Source organism: Caretta caretta, chromosome 10 (assembly GCF_965140235.1).
Source record: "Caretta caretta isolate rCarCar2 chromosome 10, rCarCar1.hap1, whole genome shotgun sequence".
Lineage (NCBI taxonomy): Eukaryota > Metazoa > Chordata > Testudines > Cheloniidae > Caretta > Caretta caretta.
The window spans coordinates 460,907-476,368 of NC_134215.1; the positions used below are offsets into that span (position 1 = coordinate 460,907).

The 15,462-nt window shown below is 47.8% G+C and overlaps 1 protein-coding gene across 2 annotated transcripts in view; it reads right to left on the reverse strand.

The window, feature by feature from the left end:
• Positions 1 to 13,485, reverse strand: part of PDPK1 (3-phosphoinositide dependent protein kinase 1) — a 174,301-nt gene extending 160,816 nt beyond the window's left edge. For both annotated transcript variants that reach the window (XM_075133342.1, XM_048866418.2), the window contains exon 1: positions 13,344 to 13,485. In XM_075133342.1, the coding sequence (XP_074989443.1) occupies positions 13,344 to 13,367 (24 nt within the window). In that variant the 5' untranslated portion in view covers positions 13,368 to 13,485. The remainder of the gene's footprint in view (positions 1 to 13,343) is intronic.
• Positions 13,486 to 15,462: the final 1,977 nt, after the last annotated feature.

The following is a 15,462-nucleotide window of genomic DNA, read 5'->3' on the forward strand; positions in this document are numbered from 1 at the left end:
TTCCAGTGTTTCACCACCCTCCTAGTGAAAAAGTTTTTCCTAATATCCAACCTAAACCTCCCCCACTGCAACTTGAGATCATTACTCCTTGTCCTGTCATCTTCTACCACTGAGAATAGTCTAGAACCATCCTCTTTGGAACCACCTCTCAGGTAGTTGAAAGCAGCTATCAAATCCCCCCTCATTCTTCTCTTCCGCTGACTAAACAATCCCAGTTCCCTCAGCCTCTCCTCATATGTGTTCCAGACCCCTAATCATTTTTGTTGCCCTTCGCTGGACTCTCTCCAATTTATCCACATCCTTCTTGTGGTGCGGGGCCCAAAACTGGACACAGTACTCCAGATGAGGCCTCACCAGTATCGAATAGAGGGGAACGATCACGTCCCTCGATTTGCTCGCTATGCCCCTACTTATACATCCCAAAATGCCATTGGCCTTCTTGGCAACAAGGGCACACTGTTGACTCATATCCAGCTTCTCGTCCACTGTCACCCCTAGCTTCTTTTCCGCAGAACTGCTGCCTAGCCATTCGGTCCCTAGTCTGTAGCGGTGCATTTGATTCTTCCGTCCTAAGTGCAGGACTCTGCACTTATCCTTGTTGAACCTCAGATTTCTTTTGGCCCAATCCTCCAATTTGTCTAGGTCTCTCTGTATCCTATCCCTGCCCTCCAGCGTATCTACCACTCCTCCTAGTTTAGTATCATCCGCAAATTTGCTGAGAGTGCAATCCACACCATCCTCCAGATCATTTATGAAGACGTTGAACAAAACCGGCCCCAGGACCAACCCTTGGGGCCCTCCATTTGATACCAGCTGCCAATTAGACATGGAGCCATTGATCACTACCTGTTGAGCCCGACAATCTAGCCAACTTTCTACCCACCTTATAGTGCATTCATCCAGCCCATACTTCTTTAACTTGCTGACGAGAATACTGTGGGAGACCGTGTCAAAAGCTTTGCTAAAGTCAAGAAACAATACATCCACTGCTTTCCCTTCATCCACAGAACCAGTAATCTCATCATAGAAGGCGATTAGATTAGTCAGGCATGACCCTCCCTTGGTGAATCCATGCTGACTGTTCCTGATCACTTTCCTCTCGTGTAAGTGCTTCAGGATTGATTCCTTGAGGACCTGCTCCATGATTTTTCTGGGGACTGAGGTGAGGGTGACTGGCCTGTAGTTCCCAGGATCATCCTCCTTCCCTTTTTTAAAGATGGGCACTACATTAGCCTTTTTCCAGTCATCCAGGACTTCCCCCGTTCGCCACGAGTTTTCAAAGATAATGGCCAATGGCTCTGCAATCACAGCTGCCAATTCCTTTAGCACTCTCGGATGCAGGCCTATTTCTCTATTATTATTCTTCTATTCCATTTGATGTCATTAACAACTGCAGACCTGGAATCTTGGGATTATGAGTAAACCTAAACATCTGAGAAATATCACAGAACCATGAGTGATCATGCTAAACTGCAGCAATGCTTTATTTAGGTTCGTACTGTTACCTAAAAATCATCTGTTCCAGGCCCTGGGCACTCTTGACACTCAAAATATTCACAAAAAGAAAAGGAGTACTTGTGGCACCTTAGAGACTACACAAGTACTCCTTTTCTTTTTGCGAATACAGACTAACACAGCTGTTCCTCTGAAACCTGTCAAAATATTCAATTATGCATTTGAATGGATTCAAAACACACTGGTAGCTGCAAAATTTTAAAACATAATGTAAGCCTCTAAATTCCAGTCTCACAGACCCCTCACAATCTCCCCATCTCTAAAAGCAGGGTGGGTGGAAATGCCCTAAAGTTCAGCAAACTCTGGTTATTTCAGACAAATGGTGAAAAAATTCCAAAGGCAAAAGGCCCTAATGAAATACGCCTTGTCAGCATTTATAGCTTTAGGAGAGGAAATAATATCTGAACAACTGATATATTGAGTAGTGCATTTTGACAAACTAGGATTTTTCTTAAAAGGGAAGGTACATTTTTACAGTAGCCATCTGTCTGTATGTGTAGTAAAGGGCTCAAAAATTGATGGATCAAACATTTATCAGGGATCCAGGTAGAAGGAAACATGAAAAAAAAGACTCCTCTGAAAGATGTGAATTTGATCTAATCGAGCAGTCAGTCCATCTTATTACAAGGAGTCAAGTTTAGAAATGAAGGCACCTCTTAATTTCCTGAAGGCAGAAAATCCTGACAAATGATTAACATAGAAAGATGACAATATAAAATTGACAAGCATTTCACAGAACGAAGGAATCTGGCTTACCAAACTATTAGCCTACACAAGTAACTATTTGCCCTTAACTTCATCATTCAATTTCATAAGCAACATAGAAGAAATGTTAATGAATTAAGTGACCCTAGTTTTCAGACATAAGTTTAATGAAGGTTCAAGTTCAAGTTCAGTTATTTAATAGAGTTCCTCAATCTTAGTTAATATATTCAAAATCCATTCTGATATGTTTGAGATATGAACTCTGTATCAAGCATATAAAAACAGTATTTATGCAAGTGGCCTCTGGTTACAGAAAACGATATGAATGTTTGTATTTATGTAAGATAGAATTGTGTTTGAGTGGTCTTGTCAAGTCCCACATCAGCTGATGGTACATCAACAGTTTAATTCCATATGGCAGTCACTGAAGAACTTACTTCCCAACACAATGGAAGCTAACAGAAGTGTGAACAACAGAGCTGGTTATAACATTAATTTAGGTGAAACCAAAATGTTCTGCAGAAATATCTGTTTCAACAAATTTCAGAGTAGCAGCCGTATTAGTCTGTATTCGCAAAAAGAAAAAGGAGTACTTGTGGCACCTTAGAGACTAACAAATTTATTTGAGCACAAGCTTTCATGAGCTACAGCTCACTTCATCGGAGGCATTCAGTGGAAAATACAGGGGGGAGATTTATATACATAGAGAACATGAAACAATGGGTCTTATACACACTGTAAGGAGAGTGATCACTTAAGATGAGCTAATACCAGAATAAACATAGGGAAACAGTTTTACTTTGTGTAATGACCCATCCACTCCTAGTCTCTATTCAAGCCTAAAGTTAACTGTATCCAGTTTGCAAATTAATTCCAATTCAACAGTCTCTCATTGGAGTCTGGTTTTGAAGTTTTTTTGTTGTAATATTGTGTCTTTTAGGTCTGTAATCGAGTGATCAGAGAGACTGAAGTGTTCTCTGACTGCTTTATGAATGTTATAATTCTTGACGTGATTTGTGTCCATTTATTCTTTTCCGTAGAGACTGTCCAGTTTGACCAATGTATATGGCAGAGGGGCATTGCTGGCACATGATGGCATCTATCACATTGGTAGATGTGCAGGTGAACGAGCCTCTGATAGTGTGGCTGATGTTATTAGGCCCTGTGATGGTCCCCTTAATATATATGTGGACACAGTTGGCAATGGGCTTTGTTGCAAGGATAGGTTCCTGGGTTAGTGGTTTTGTTGTGTGGTGTGTGGTTGCTGGTGAGTATTTGCTTCAGGTTGGGGGGGCTGTCTGTAAGCAAGGACTGGCCTGTCTCCCAAGAGCTGTGAGAGTGATGGGTCGTCCTTCAGGGTAGGTTGTAGATCCTTGATGATGCGTTGGGAGAGGTTTTAGTTGGGGGCTGAAGGTGACGGCTAGTGGCATTTTGTTATTTTCTTTGTTGGGCCTGTCCTGTAGTAGGTGACTTCTGGGTACTCTTCTGGCTCTGTCACTTCACTTCAGCAGGTGGGTATTGTAGTTGTAAGAACGCTTGATAGAGATCTTGTAGGTGTTTGTCTCTGTCTGAGGGGTTGGAGCAAATGCGGTTGTATCTTAGAGCTTGGCTGAAGACAATGGATCGTGTGGTGTGGTCTGGATGAAAGCTGGAGGCATGTAGGTAGGCATAGCGGTCAGTAGGTTTCCGGTATAGGGTGGTGTTTGTGACCATCACTTATTAGCACCGTAGTGTCCAGGAAGTGGATCTCTTGTGTGAACTGGTCCAGACTGAGGTTGATGGTGGGATGGAAATTGTTGACATCATGGTGGAATTCCTCAAGGGCTTCTTTTCCATGGGTCCAGATGATGAAGATGTCATCAATGTAGCGCAAGTAGAGTAAGGGCATTAGGGGACGAGAGCTGAGGAAGCGCTGTTCTAAGTCAGCCATAAAAATGTTGGCATACTGTGGGGCCATGCGGGTACCCATAGCAGTGCCACTGATTTGAAAGTATACATTGTCCTCACCCATAACTATTTCACATCTGGGGACAAAGTCACAAAGTTCAGCCACCAGGTTTGCCGTGACATACTGTTCCTGACGGCTTGTAGTCCATCTTTGTGTGGAATGTTGGTGTAGACGGCTTCTACATCCACAGTGGCTAGGATGATGTTTTCAGGAAGATCACCGATGGACTGTAGTTTCCTCAGGAAGTCAGTGGTGTCTCGAAGATAGCTGGGAGTGCCGGCAGCATAGGGCCTGACGAGGGAGTCTACACAGCCAGACAATCCTGCTGTCTGGGTGCCAATGCCTGAGATGATGGGGCGTCCAGGATTTCCAGGTTTATAGATCTTGGGTAGCAGATAGAATACCCCAGGTCGGGATTCCAGGGGTGTGTCTGTGCGGATTTGTTCTTGTGCTTTTTCAGGGAGTTTCTTGAGCAAATGGTGTAGTTTCTTTTAGTAACCCTCAGTGGGATCAGAGGGTAATGGCTTGTAGAAAGTGGTGTTGGAGAGCTGCCTAGCAGCCTCTTGTTCATATTCCGACCTATTCATGATGACGACAGCACCTCCTTTATCAGCCTTTTTGAATATGATGTCAGAGTTGTTTCTGAGGCTGTGGATTGCATTGTGTTCTGCACAGCTGAGGTTATGGGGCAAGTGATGCTGCTTTTCCACAATATCAGCCCGTGCACGTTGGCAGAAGCATTCTATGTAGAAGTCCTGTCTGTTGTTTTGACCTTCAGGAGGAGTCCACCTAGAATCCTTCTTTTTGTAGTGTTGGTACTAAGGTCTCTGTGGATTATTATGTTGTTCAGAGGTGTGTTGGAAATATTCCTTGAGTCGGAGACGTCGAAAATAGGATTCTAGGTCACCACAGAACGTTATCATGTTCGTGGGGGTGGAGGGGCAGAAGGAGAGGACCCGAGATAGGACAGATTCTTCTGCTGGGCTAAGAGTATAATTGAATAGATTAACAATATTGCTGGGTGGGTTAAGGGAACCATTGCTGTGGTCCTTGTGGCATGTAGTAGTTTAGATAGTTCAGTGTCCTTTTTATTTTGTAGAGAAGCAAAGTGTGTGTTGTAAATGGCTTGTCTAGTTTGTTTTCATTGGGAAAGTTTTTGAAATCCAAGGCTCTGTGGTCACTTTTGATGGGAGAGAAAATAAAAACTTGAGCTTTTTGATCTAAAAAACTGCTGTTTCAACACAATTCCACTTCATAAACCTATCTATCTCAAAGATTTTGGTTTTGTTCCAATGCATTAGGAAAACAAAATTTTGAAGCCTCGGAAGCGGTCACAAAATGGAATGGTCATCCTTCAGCCAATCTCTAAACAAACTAGAGATCCTCTGAGTACCTTAATTAAATAAAATTCAAAATTTTATTTGTACAGAATGCCACAATAGGCAACTGGTAAAAATGGATTCTCACAGGCACCAGCCCAGCAAAGCACTGCAGGTTATGCAGCCATGTGAACAGGCCCATTGATTTCACTGAAGCGACACACATGCTCCAAAGTTAAGCACATACTGAAGCGTTTGTTGGATTGGGGCCCTGTGATGTGTTAAAGAGCAGCTATGGATTCAGGCAGTCCCACCCTGCTGCACCTGGCACACCAATCTTGGAGAAGTAGCCTTCAAATGGGAGAAGCTCAGCTCAAAAGGCTCAGGCTAGGGAAGCAGACAGGCCTCTTATCTTTAGCGCCCAGAAAGGAACAAAGCAGTCATCCAAGCCCCGTGAGGGGAAGGTGGGCCAATACAGGAAGGAACCCTGAAGCAGCAGCAGCAAGAGATCTGACGAGAGACACCTTATCAACTTCTTCCACGGGTCTCTGAGCTGGAACCGAGGGTAGATGGAAGGGCTGGGTTCCTCTATAACCTCACCAGGAAGACTAGTGTGAAGATCCAAGAGTCCACAAGGACTACTTTAGCCTTGGACCAGGGCTGTTTGCCTGTGTGATGTCCTGGGACTACTGGGTGAAAACCCTGATTCATTCCGAAAGGGGTGAGACCAAAGATGACCCAGCTGTAGGGCCAAGTCACAAAGCGACAGGGATCACCAGTGGACCTGGTCATAGGACTACAAAGAAAAAACCCTGCAATGCTGCACTTAGCTAAAAGGCAGCATACCAGGAGGTAAATCACTTTGCCACAAGCCCACACAATCCCTATCAAAAATATAGGGATAAAGTAAGCATCACTTAGAGTGATCAGAGCATGTTCCACTAAGGATATGGCTACACTACTACAGAGCTTAAAATGGCACAGTTGTATTGATGCAGCTGCACCTGCTGTAAGCTCTCTAGTGTAGCTGCTCTAAGATGACAGGAGAGAGTTCTCCTGTCAATTTAATTAATCCACCTCCAATGAGTGGCGATAGCACTGTCCAAACCAGCACTTAGCTCGGTATAACTTATGGCTTGTTCACACCCCCGAGTGACATAAGTTATATCAACGTAAGTGGCAGTGTACACATTGCCTTAGTAACTTCTTCTTAGGCTCTGATGCTATTGCACTTTAACCCTGAAGATTAGAAATATTAATGAAAATAGGAAATCTGAAGCAGACACTTCCAACAGATACTGCTATTATTAAATTAATTGGGAGCTTTGTAGGAAGATGGGGGAAAGCAACTGTATTAAAAAGCACTTAAATGAAATCCATTCACCATCACAGAAATGTGAACATCACTGCTTTACTTACAAGTCTGGATCTTCATTTTGTTTTAGTTTTTCTATCTCTAAATCTTTCTGCATCCAGATAGCTTATGGAATATGTTTTGTATGGTATGCCCAACACTAGATAAAAACTAGTATACATATCAGTAATATTGGATAACACACATTACAAAGTATAATAATTATTCCAAAAACAAGCATTAACAACAGGAAATTCAGAGTTAAAGTTAAGCTTTCCGTGATGTCATGCAATATCCATACAATTAGGATTACTGCATATTAGCACTTGTGGTGCCAGATTAGAAGAAACTGATTTTTAAAGACTGATGTTTTGTTCCTACCAAAATTAATTTAGTTCTTTATCAAGAGAGTACAACAACATTTAAGTCATGAAACCCAAACCATACAGTACAACTGCATATTTCTGAACTGAACCACATTACAGATAGCTATGCTGTTTTCTAAAAAAACCATCAAGGAGTCTGATGACATCTTAAAGACTAACAGATTTATTTGGGGATAAGCTTTCATGGGTAAAAAACCCACTTCTTCAGATGCATGGAGAAGTGGGTTTTTTACCCACAAAAGCTTATGTCCAAATAAATCTGTTAGTCTTTAAGGCGCCACCAGACTCCTTGTTATTTTTGTGGATACAGACTAACACGGCAACCTCTCTGATACTTGGTATGCTATTTTCTGTTAATTTCTAGGATTCCACATTCAAGTTCAGGTAAAGATTTTTGCTAATGAGGGAACTTGTAGGAACACGTATACCAACTACTTACCCTCTAACCTCTTCCATTACTAAGCAAAGAACTTCAGTTTCTAGAACCTTCAGGGGCCAGAGCCAATGTTTAAAGGGCCTGTTTTATTATTTAATAACCGTCAAACTGATCTGAAGCAGGAAGCCACAGGAATCTCCAAGCACCTGTATTCAGCCTCTAACCCAATTAACTAGATACGTAAATAAGTCACTAACATTTCTTCCGCTCTTGTTCATCTGGATCTTTTATAAACTGATCCAATCCAACGCAAACCAGAAAAGAACCAAAATATCTGTGATAGATCTAAACTATTGCTGTTACATTATATTCCTGTTTATAATCTTAATACCAAATTTAATAAAATCTTGGGAAAAGAATGTGATAAGCAAGTTAATCCTTGCAATGCCTAACAATAAAGAATACATGAAAATACTGTTAAATAAGTGTATTAGTCTTTTAACCATGCTGCAAGTCTGTCTTTCCCCCACCAAAGCCATTTATTGCTTACAGCAATCATTGGTCAGTAAGGCTGAAACGGGCTTTAGCACAAACTTCAACATTTCTCTACATTATGCTGTTTTATCCAGTTCTTTTGCACATACCCAACTATTGGGTCTCAGCTTTTTCAAATGCCTAAATTTGAAAAGATTTCAACTTGCCTAAAAGATATGTAGAGGAGAACGTGAAGGTAAACAAAATTGGTTGTGCTGTTTTTGCTTTTTATGTCTAAAATAACAAAATTCCCACCTCAAAAAGTGTTTTCTGTTTTTAAACTTTCAAAATATCAGAAGTACCAGAACTTTACCAAAGTAGAACCAGGGAAGTTCTTTGTGGAGGATACCTGTGAATAAGCTCCTTAACAGAGGGCTTTTCTTCTTAGTGTTTGTTTTTCTATACAGACTGTTTAACGCAAACACAACACATTTAAATCAGGTCTCACTTGCATGGTTCTTTTGATGTCATAAACCTATGAGTTCTAGAGTCATTCAGAGAGTCCTTCCAAGAAAGTTTTGAGTTATTAAGGTGAAAAAAGTAGAAATTTAAAACCTTTGATTACCTTAAGTGGGTTTAATAAAAAGGGTGCTACATTTTTTTAAGTATTTAGACAGAGCTAACATCTTCCAAGCGGTACATAACTATCTAGTTCCTGCAATCTCTCCCCTAATACCTATGGATTCTGTTTTTGTTACTTCCTTTGGATACTTTATCAATGTCTGTTATACAGATAGAGTTGAGGGAGGAACAAGTACAGTGATCCAGTCACAGTTATAAAAACTGTGAGAAAATGTGTTATTTCTTGTAAGACATGGGAAGTAATTTCCATGTCCACTCAAGAATAGGGTTTGCTTAAAAAAAAAAACCGACCATGCTGTGGATGCACATTTAGTTTGAAAGCTACGCCACACACAACTGTCTGTATCACTACTCTCTGACCAGTTATTTCTAACACATATGGGTATGTACCTAGCCATATTAAACTACTTATCTGACCTTGTAAACCTAGAATGTTGAAAACAGTGTTCATGAGTTTATTCCCTCTTTCAACCCTAGCCTGGTTTGGGATCAGTTTTCTCTAAATCTTTTACCAATCAAGAAGTTGACAGCCTATGTGTCAGTGATACAGACAAAGCGGTCTACGGATAAATGAAGTGTGAGGGATTTTAAACAGACACTATGAACTCAAAAACAAAAAACAAAGAAATCTCACTTTTTCTGAAAAGTTTTATATGTAAAACAGTTACAAGTATTTAAGATTACAAGAGCTTAGTCTACACTAGAAACAAATTGCCAGGATAGCTATACTAGTAAACACTTCTACTGTAGATGCAGATTTTATAGCAGGGGGGGCCAAACTTACAGATCCTCTGAGCCACATATGATACTCTTCAGAAGTTGAGAGCCGGGCACACCTTCCAGAGCTCAGAGCTTCTACCTTGCGGCTGGGTGATGGGGTTCGGGACTTTAGCCTCATGGAAGGTGCTTGCGGCTTCAGCAAGAGCGGGGCTGAAGTCTCAAACCCTGGCAGGTGCCTCCTGCAGGGCTGAAGCTGCTAGCCCCACCAGCCTTCCTTAGGGTAGAAGGCCCTAGCCGCCATCCCCTCTCCCCATCTGGTAAGAGGAAACTAGTGGGGGGGGAGGAGATGTGCTCTGTGAGCCACATGCAGCTGTTTGGCCACTCCGGTTATATAAAAGTGCTTTTGCTGGTATAGCTTATACCCAAATAAAAAACTATGCAGCAAAAGCACTTTTATGTTAACACAAAATTAACCGAAATCATTTTTTTCCCAGTTTACATATATAATAAAATTCCAGGATTATCATTTTGTGTGTCACTCAGAAGCCAGTTACATCTGTAGAGTCGATGTGAAGCGATAGAAACAGCTATAAGCATGGCTGAGGGCTCACTGTTCGGAATATCACTGAATCATATCGTTGAATCATCAATGGGACTGATGGTCTGATATCCAATTTTTAAGTTCTCAGACATTCTGACTTTACTAATTATACCTGTGTGGTGTATAGCCATGCACGTATCCCATGTCACCAGTACTAGACCACTGATCACCACCCTTACTCTACAGCTAATCTGCATGGACCAATTTCATGGGTTGTTTGAGGGAGACTGCACAGATGGTGGGTTACTTGGCCTAATGGCGACACCCACCACGTGCACAAATCTCCCAGCATAACCTTGTCAGACACAAATCAACACAACCACACACACAACTGAAGCACTACCCTGAACCCTAGAATGTCTGAGTCAGTGCAAAGCAATAGAAACAGCTACAAGCATGGTTGAGAGCTGTTTGATCTGAATATTACCAAGGTCAGTCATCAATGGGGTTTTGCAGCCTGTTACTGTCCCATATTTTTTCTTTTTTTTTTATATAAACATGGTTTTACAAATCACACTTGTGCAACAGAACAGACCTTCAGCTACTAATTAATTATTATCAACAGAGATCCCATTTATTTATCAGTAACTGTAGTTAAGGTTGTATTGAGATTGGTATATAAAGCAGGACTAAAATAGCTTTCACATTTTAATAATTAAATTCATTCTCCAACATCAGCACTATAACTCTTCAGAGGACAATTTTTTTATTTTTTTGGAGGTGGGGAAGGGGTTGTTTCCCAAACATATTATCTCTAATTGTAGAGGAAATGCTTTAAAATAGACCTCTAAAAAAATTATCCAGTTTTCTCACATTTCTTTAGGTTCCTATAGCTGAACAGCCACCCTTTCCACAAATGCCACATTTCTCTCACACAAACTTTGATAACATCTCACGTGCTATCAAATTTAAGTTCAAAAGAACTTAAAAATTAAACCGTTATTTTTCCTTATTTGGCATAACCTGAAAGTTATATTAAGATTAGCCTACAGAAATTCACAGATTCATTCATGACATCAGTCTTCTCTTACTGTCAATCCGATTCCCTAACAATTACTAAATAAACAAACAAAAACAGACAGACATCTTTGGGGGAGGTAGAAACGTCATTTTCAGTGAAAATGAGCACTGACTGGCGTCAGCCTTGCTCTGCACATATTCCTCAGTGAGAATGGTCAGCATGGCTGCTGGAGTGGGCTTTGGGGGACAGATGAAACACAGGAGGAGGGTGCCGTGAAGGGGGTCCTGGGAAGATGGGGGAATTAGCATGGGTTGGGAACAGGGATGTAAGTGAAAGTGGGCTTCAACTGAGAGGGGCCCAAAGAGGAGCTACATTGACAAACTATCTGTGTTCCAGAGAGAAGTTGTGCTGAGGGACCACTTTGGAGTGGAAGGGAAACGTGGAGGTGAAGATACACCATGCGGGGACAGCATGGGGAAAAGTGAAGCTTGAGTTCCTCTCCCCTCCACTTCACGCTTCCCCCAAAACCCTTCCTGGCTGAATCCCCACTTCCTCTCTCAACCCCTATCACTTCCCACTGGGCTGATTAAGTTTATAAAAGTCACTATGTATAAAATCTAAAAGCTGAATGTAGCACACAGAAGCAGGGAGACAGGAGCAGAGGATATGTTGTGGAATGGGGCTGGGCCATCACCCCTAGCCTGAGGGTTCCCAGCGTGTTTTTCCACATCCCTGAGCAATAATAGTTGATAGTTATTAATTCTTAAAAACTGCACTATAATAAATTTTGCTACATATCCCATAAATGCAAACTATAAGAACCACTTCAGTCAGCTACTTCCCTTCTATCAATCAGCGTTCACAATCAGAATGTAAGTCAGCAGCTATATCTGAAAGGCTTATTTTAGTTCAATCACCTGTGACGACTATCTCCCTCACTACCACTGCCTATGATTTGAGTTCAGACAATTGGTGCTAATGAAAAAAAAGCAGGTTACAGAGTAACAGGTGGTCCCTTCCAGAACAAGAAAGTTCTAATATCCTTTCAGTGGAAATTTCCATTAAAAGCAACCTTAACACCCAAGCATAATGAAACTAGAAGTCTACTTTCAACAGCATGGTTCAATCTTTGCTCCTCCAAAACACAAGCCCAAAGAAGCAGCTGTTTTCCTTTCAGTGTCAGAATTAAAATTATGGAGACAAGCTCAGTTTGGGGGCACATGTTGTACACTCGAGGAGCCAGATGATTCATAGAAGATGGGCTTTTCATCTTCTCTGGATGAAAAGTGGAAATTTTAGTTTCCTAACCTAATGACCATCTTAATCAGGTTCACTCTGTACAAAGAAAGACAAAAAACCTCTTTCGTGTACAAAAACTGTGCAGTAGTTAAGGGCAATTACAAGTATTTTATACCAGTAGTTATCAACCAGGGGTATGCAGCAGTCTTCTAGGGAGTACATCAACTCGTCTAGTTATTTGCCTAGCTTTACAACAGAGTACATAAAATGCACTAGCAAAGTCAGTACAAAATAAAATTTCATACAGACAGTGGACTACTTATACTGCGCTCTATACTATACGCTGAAATGTAAGTACAATATTTATATGTCAGTTGAGTGATTTTCTAATTATATGGTAAAAATGAGAAAGTAAGCATTTTTCAATAACAGTGTTCTGTGACACTTTTGTATTTTTATGTCTGATTTTGTAAGCAAGTAGTTTTTTAGTGAAGTGAAACTTGGGGGTACACCAGGCAAGTCGGACTCCCGAAAGGGGTCTCGTAGTCTGGAAAGGTTCAGAGCCACTGTTTCACAGCACTGCCGCAGACCCCATCGCACCCAGACACACCCCGCTCCTGACCAGCGGGGTTCCCACAGAGCCCAATGCACTCAATTCCTCTCTGGTCCCGCTCGGGAGAGTTCCTGCGGAGCCCATCGTGCCCAGACCCCTGTCCTGGGGTTCACGCAGAGCCCATCGCACCCAGAGCTCCCCGCCCAGCGAGGCCTGACAGGGGGCCCCGCCCCGCGCCGAGACCCCCGCCCCGCCCGGCCCCGCCCGGGAGTTGAGGGAAGGCCCCGCACAGCCCCACCGCACCCAGAGCCCTCGCGCCCCCTCAGAGCCGCTCGCGCCCTCCGCGTGGGGGCTGCTGTGAGGGGCGAACCGCACCGAGTCCGCGGAAGAGCCTCGAGCGCCTTGCTGGGGCGCCCGCACCTCGCGGCCTGGGGCCAGCCGGCCCCGCCGCTGCGGCCTAGCCCCTCCTCCCAGAGGGCGCCCGCGGGCCGCACGAGCGGCCGGGCCCGACGCAGCCCCTGCGCAGGGGCCCGGCACGCCGCGTACTCACGAGGTGGCTGCTGGTGCTGGCCATGGGCCCGCCCGGCCGGCCGGCCTCCCCTCGAGTCGCCCTTTAAGAGCCCAGCTCACGGCGGAGGAACCCGGGCCAATGGGGCACCCGCATCCTCCGCCCGTGACGTCACCCACAACAATGCCCCCACCTCTGGCGAGGGCGGGACTTCCACGCTTCCACACTCCCATTGGCTCAGCGGCCTGCTACTCACTGGCAGGCCCAGGTGTAGTGTCAGACTCTACTTCTTGCCGATTCCGCTCCGTGCAGCGCATAAACGGGAGCGCACGCTCTGCGCATGCTCAATTAACACGGCGACGCCACTGCCCTCGGGAGCCGCTCCGACCCTGCCCTGAGCAGCGCTGGGCTCCAGTCCCCTCTCACACCCACTTCCGCGTTGGCTCCGAGCCAGCAGAGGATCATGGGAAGCAGCTCGGCGTAGTCTCACCCCCCTTAGCTTCTCAGCCCAGACTCCCCCGCGCGGATACCCATGATGCACCTGTCCGATTTCCTCAGCCCCGCCTGCGGATCGCCACCCGCCCTTCACCTGTCCCGCAGTGGCCAGCTCCACCCACAATGCACCTGGTCTCCACGTACAACGCCCGCCCAGCCCACCTTCCCCCACGCCCAGCCTGGCTGCCCAGCATGCACCGGGGCAGTGCCACCCTTGTCCCCGCGGCTGGGCCCAGCAGGCACCGGGGCTGCGCCGGCGGGGGCGCTGCGCCAGCCCTCGCCCTGGGGGCCCAGCGTGCCCCGGGGCCGGCCGCCCCTCGCGCGCCCCTCGCGGCCCACCGGCCCTGCGGGCCCAGCGTGCACCGGGGCCCGGCCGCCCCTCGCGGCCCACCGGCTCTGCGGGCCCAGCGTGCCCCGGGGCCCGGCCGCCCCTCGCGCGGCCCACCGGCTCTGCGGGCCCAGCGTGCCCCGGGGCCCGGCCGCCCCTCGCGCGGCCCACCGGCTCTGCGGGCCCAGCGTGCCCCGGGGCCCGGCCGCCCCTCGCGCGGCCCACCGGCTCTGCGGGCCCAGCGTGCCCCGGGGCCCGGCCGCCCCTCGCGCGGCCCACCGGCTCTGCGGGCCCAGCGTGCCCCGGGGCCCGGCCGCCCCTCGCGCGGCCCACCGGCTCTGCGGGCCCAGCGTGCCCCGGGGCCCGGCGGCCCACCGGCTCTGCGGGCCCAGCGTGCCCCGGGGCCGGCCGCCCCTCGCGCGGCCCACCGGCTCTGCGGGCCCAGCGTGCCCCGGGGCCGGCCGCCCCTCGCGCGGCCCACCGGCTCTGCGGGCCCAGCGTGCCCCGGGGCCCGGCCGCCCCTCGCGCGGCCCACCGGCTCTGCGGGCCCAGCGTGCCCCGGGGCCCGGCCGCCCCTCGCGCGGCCCACCGGCTCTGCGGGCCCAGCGTGCCCCGGGGCCCGGCCGCCCCTCGCGCGGCCCACCGGCTCTGCGGGCCCAGCGTGCCCCGGGGCCCGGCCGCCCCTCGCGCGGCCCACCGGCTCTGCGGGCCCAGCGTGCCCCGGGGCCCGGCGGCCCACCGGCTCTGCGGGCCCAGCGTGCCCCGGGGCCCGGCGGCCCACCGGCTCTGCGGGCCCAGCGTGCCCCGGGGCCCGGCGGCCCACCGGCTCTGCGGGCCCAGCGTGCCCCGGGGCCCGGCGGCCCACCGGCTCTGCGGGCCCAGCGTGCACCGGGGCCGGCCGCCCCTCGTGCGCCCCGGGCGGCCCACCGGCTCTGCGGGCCCAGCGTGCCCCGGGGCCGGCCGCCCCTCGCGCGCCCCGGGCGGCCCACCGGCTCTGCGGGCCCAGCGTGCCCCGGGGCCGGCCGCCCCTCGCGCGCCCCGGGCGGCCCACCGGCTCTGCGGGCCCAGCGTGCCCCGGGGCCGGCCGCCCCTCGCGCGCCCCGGGCGGCCCACCGGCTCTGCGGGCCCAGCGTGCACCGGGGCCCGGCTGCCCCCCGGGCGGCCCACCGGCTCTGCGGGCCTTGCCTCTGGCGGGTTCCAGGCTCTTCGTGTCTCGTGTGAGGAGGCGGCCCACAAAGGCAACTGGCACGGCTGCTTCCTAACTGCCCCAGAGCTGGGGAATCGCCCGGTCCAGGCCTCCTGCACAGTCTCTTCAGGACCATGCTTGCAGCCCCTGCC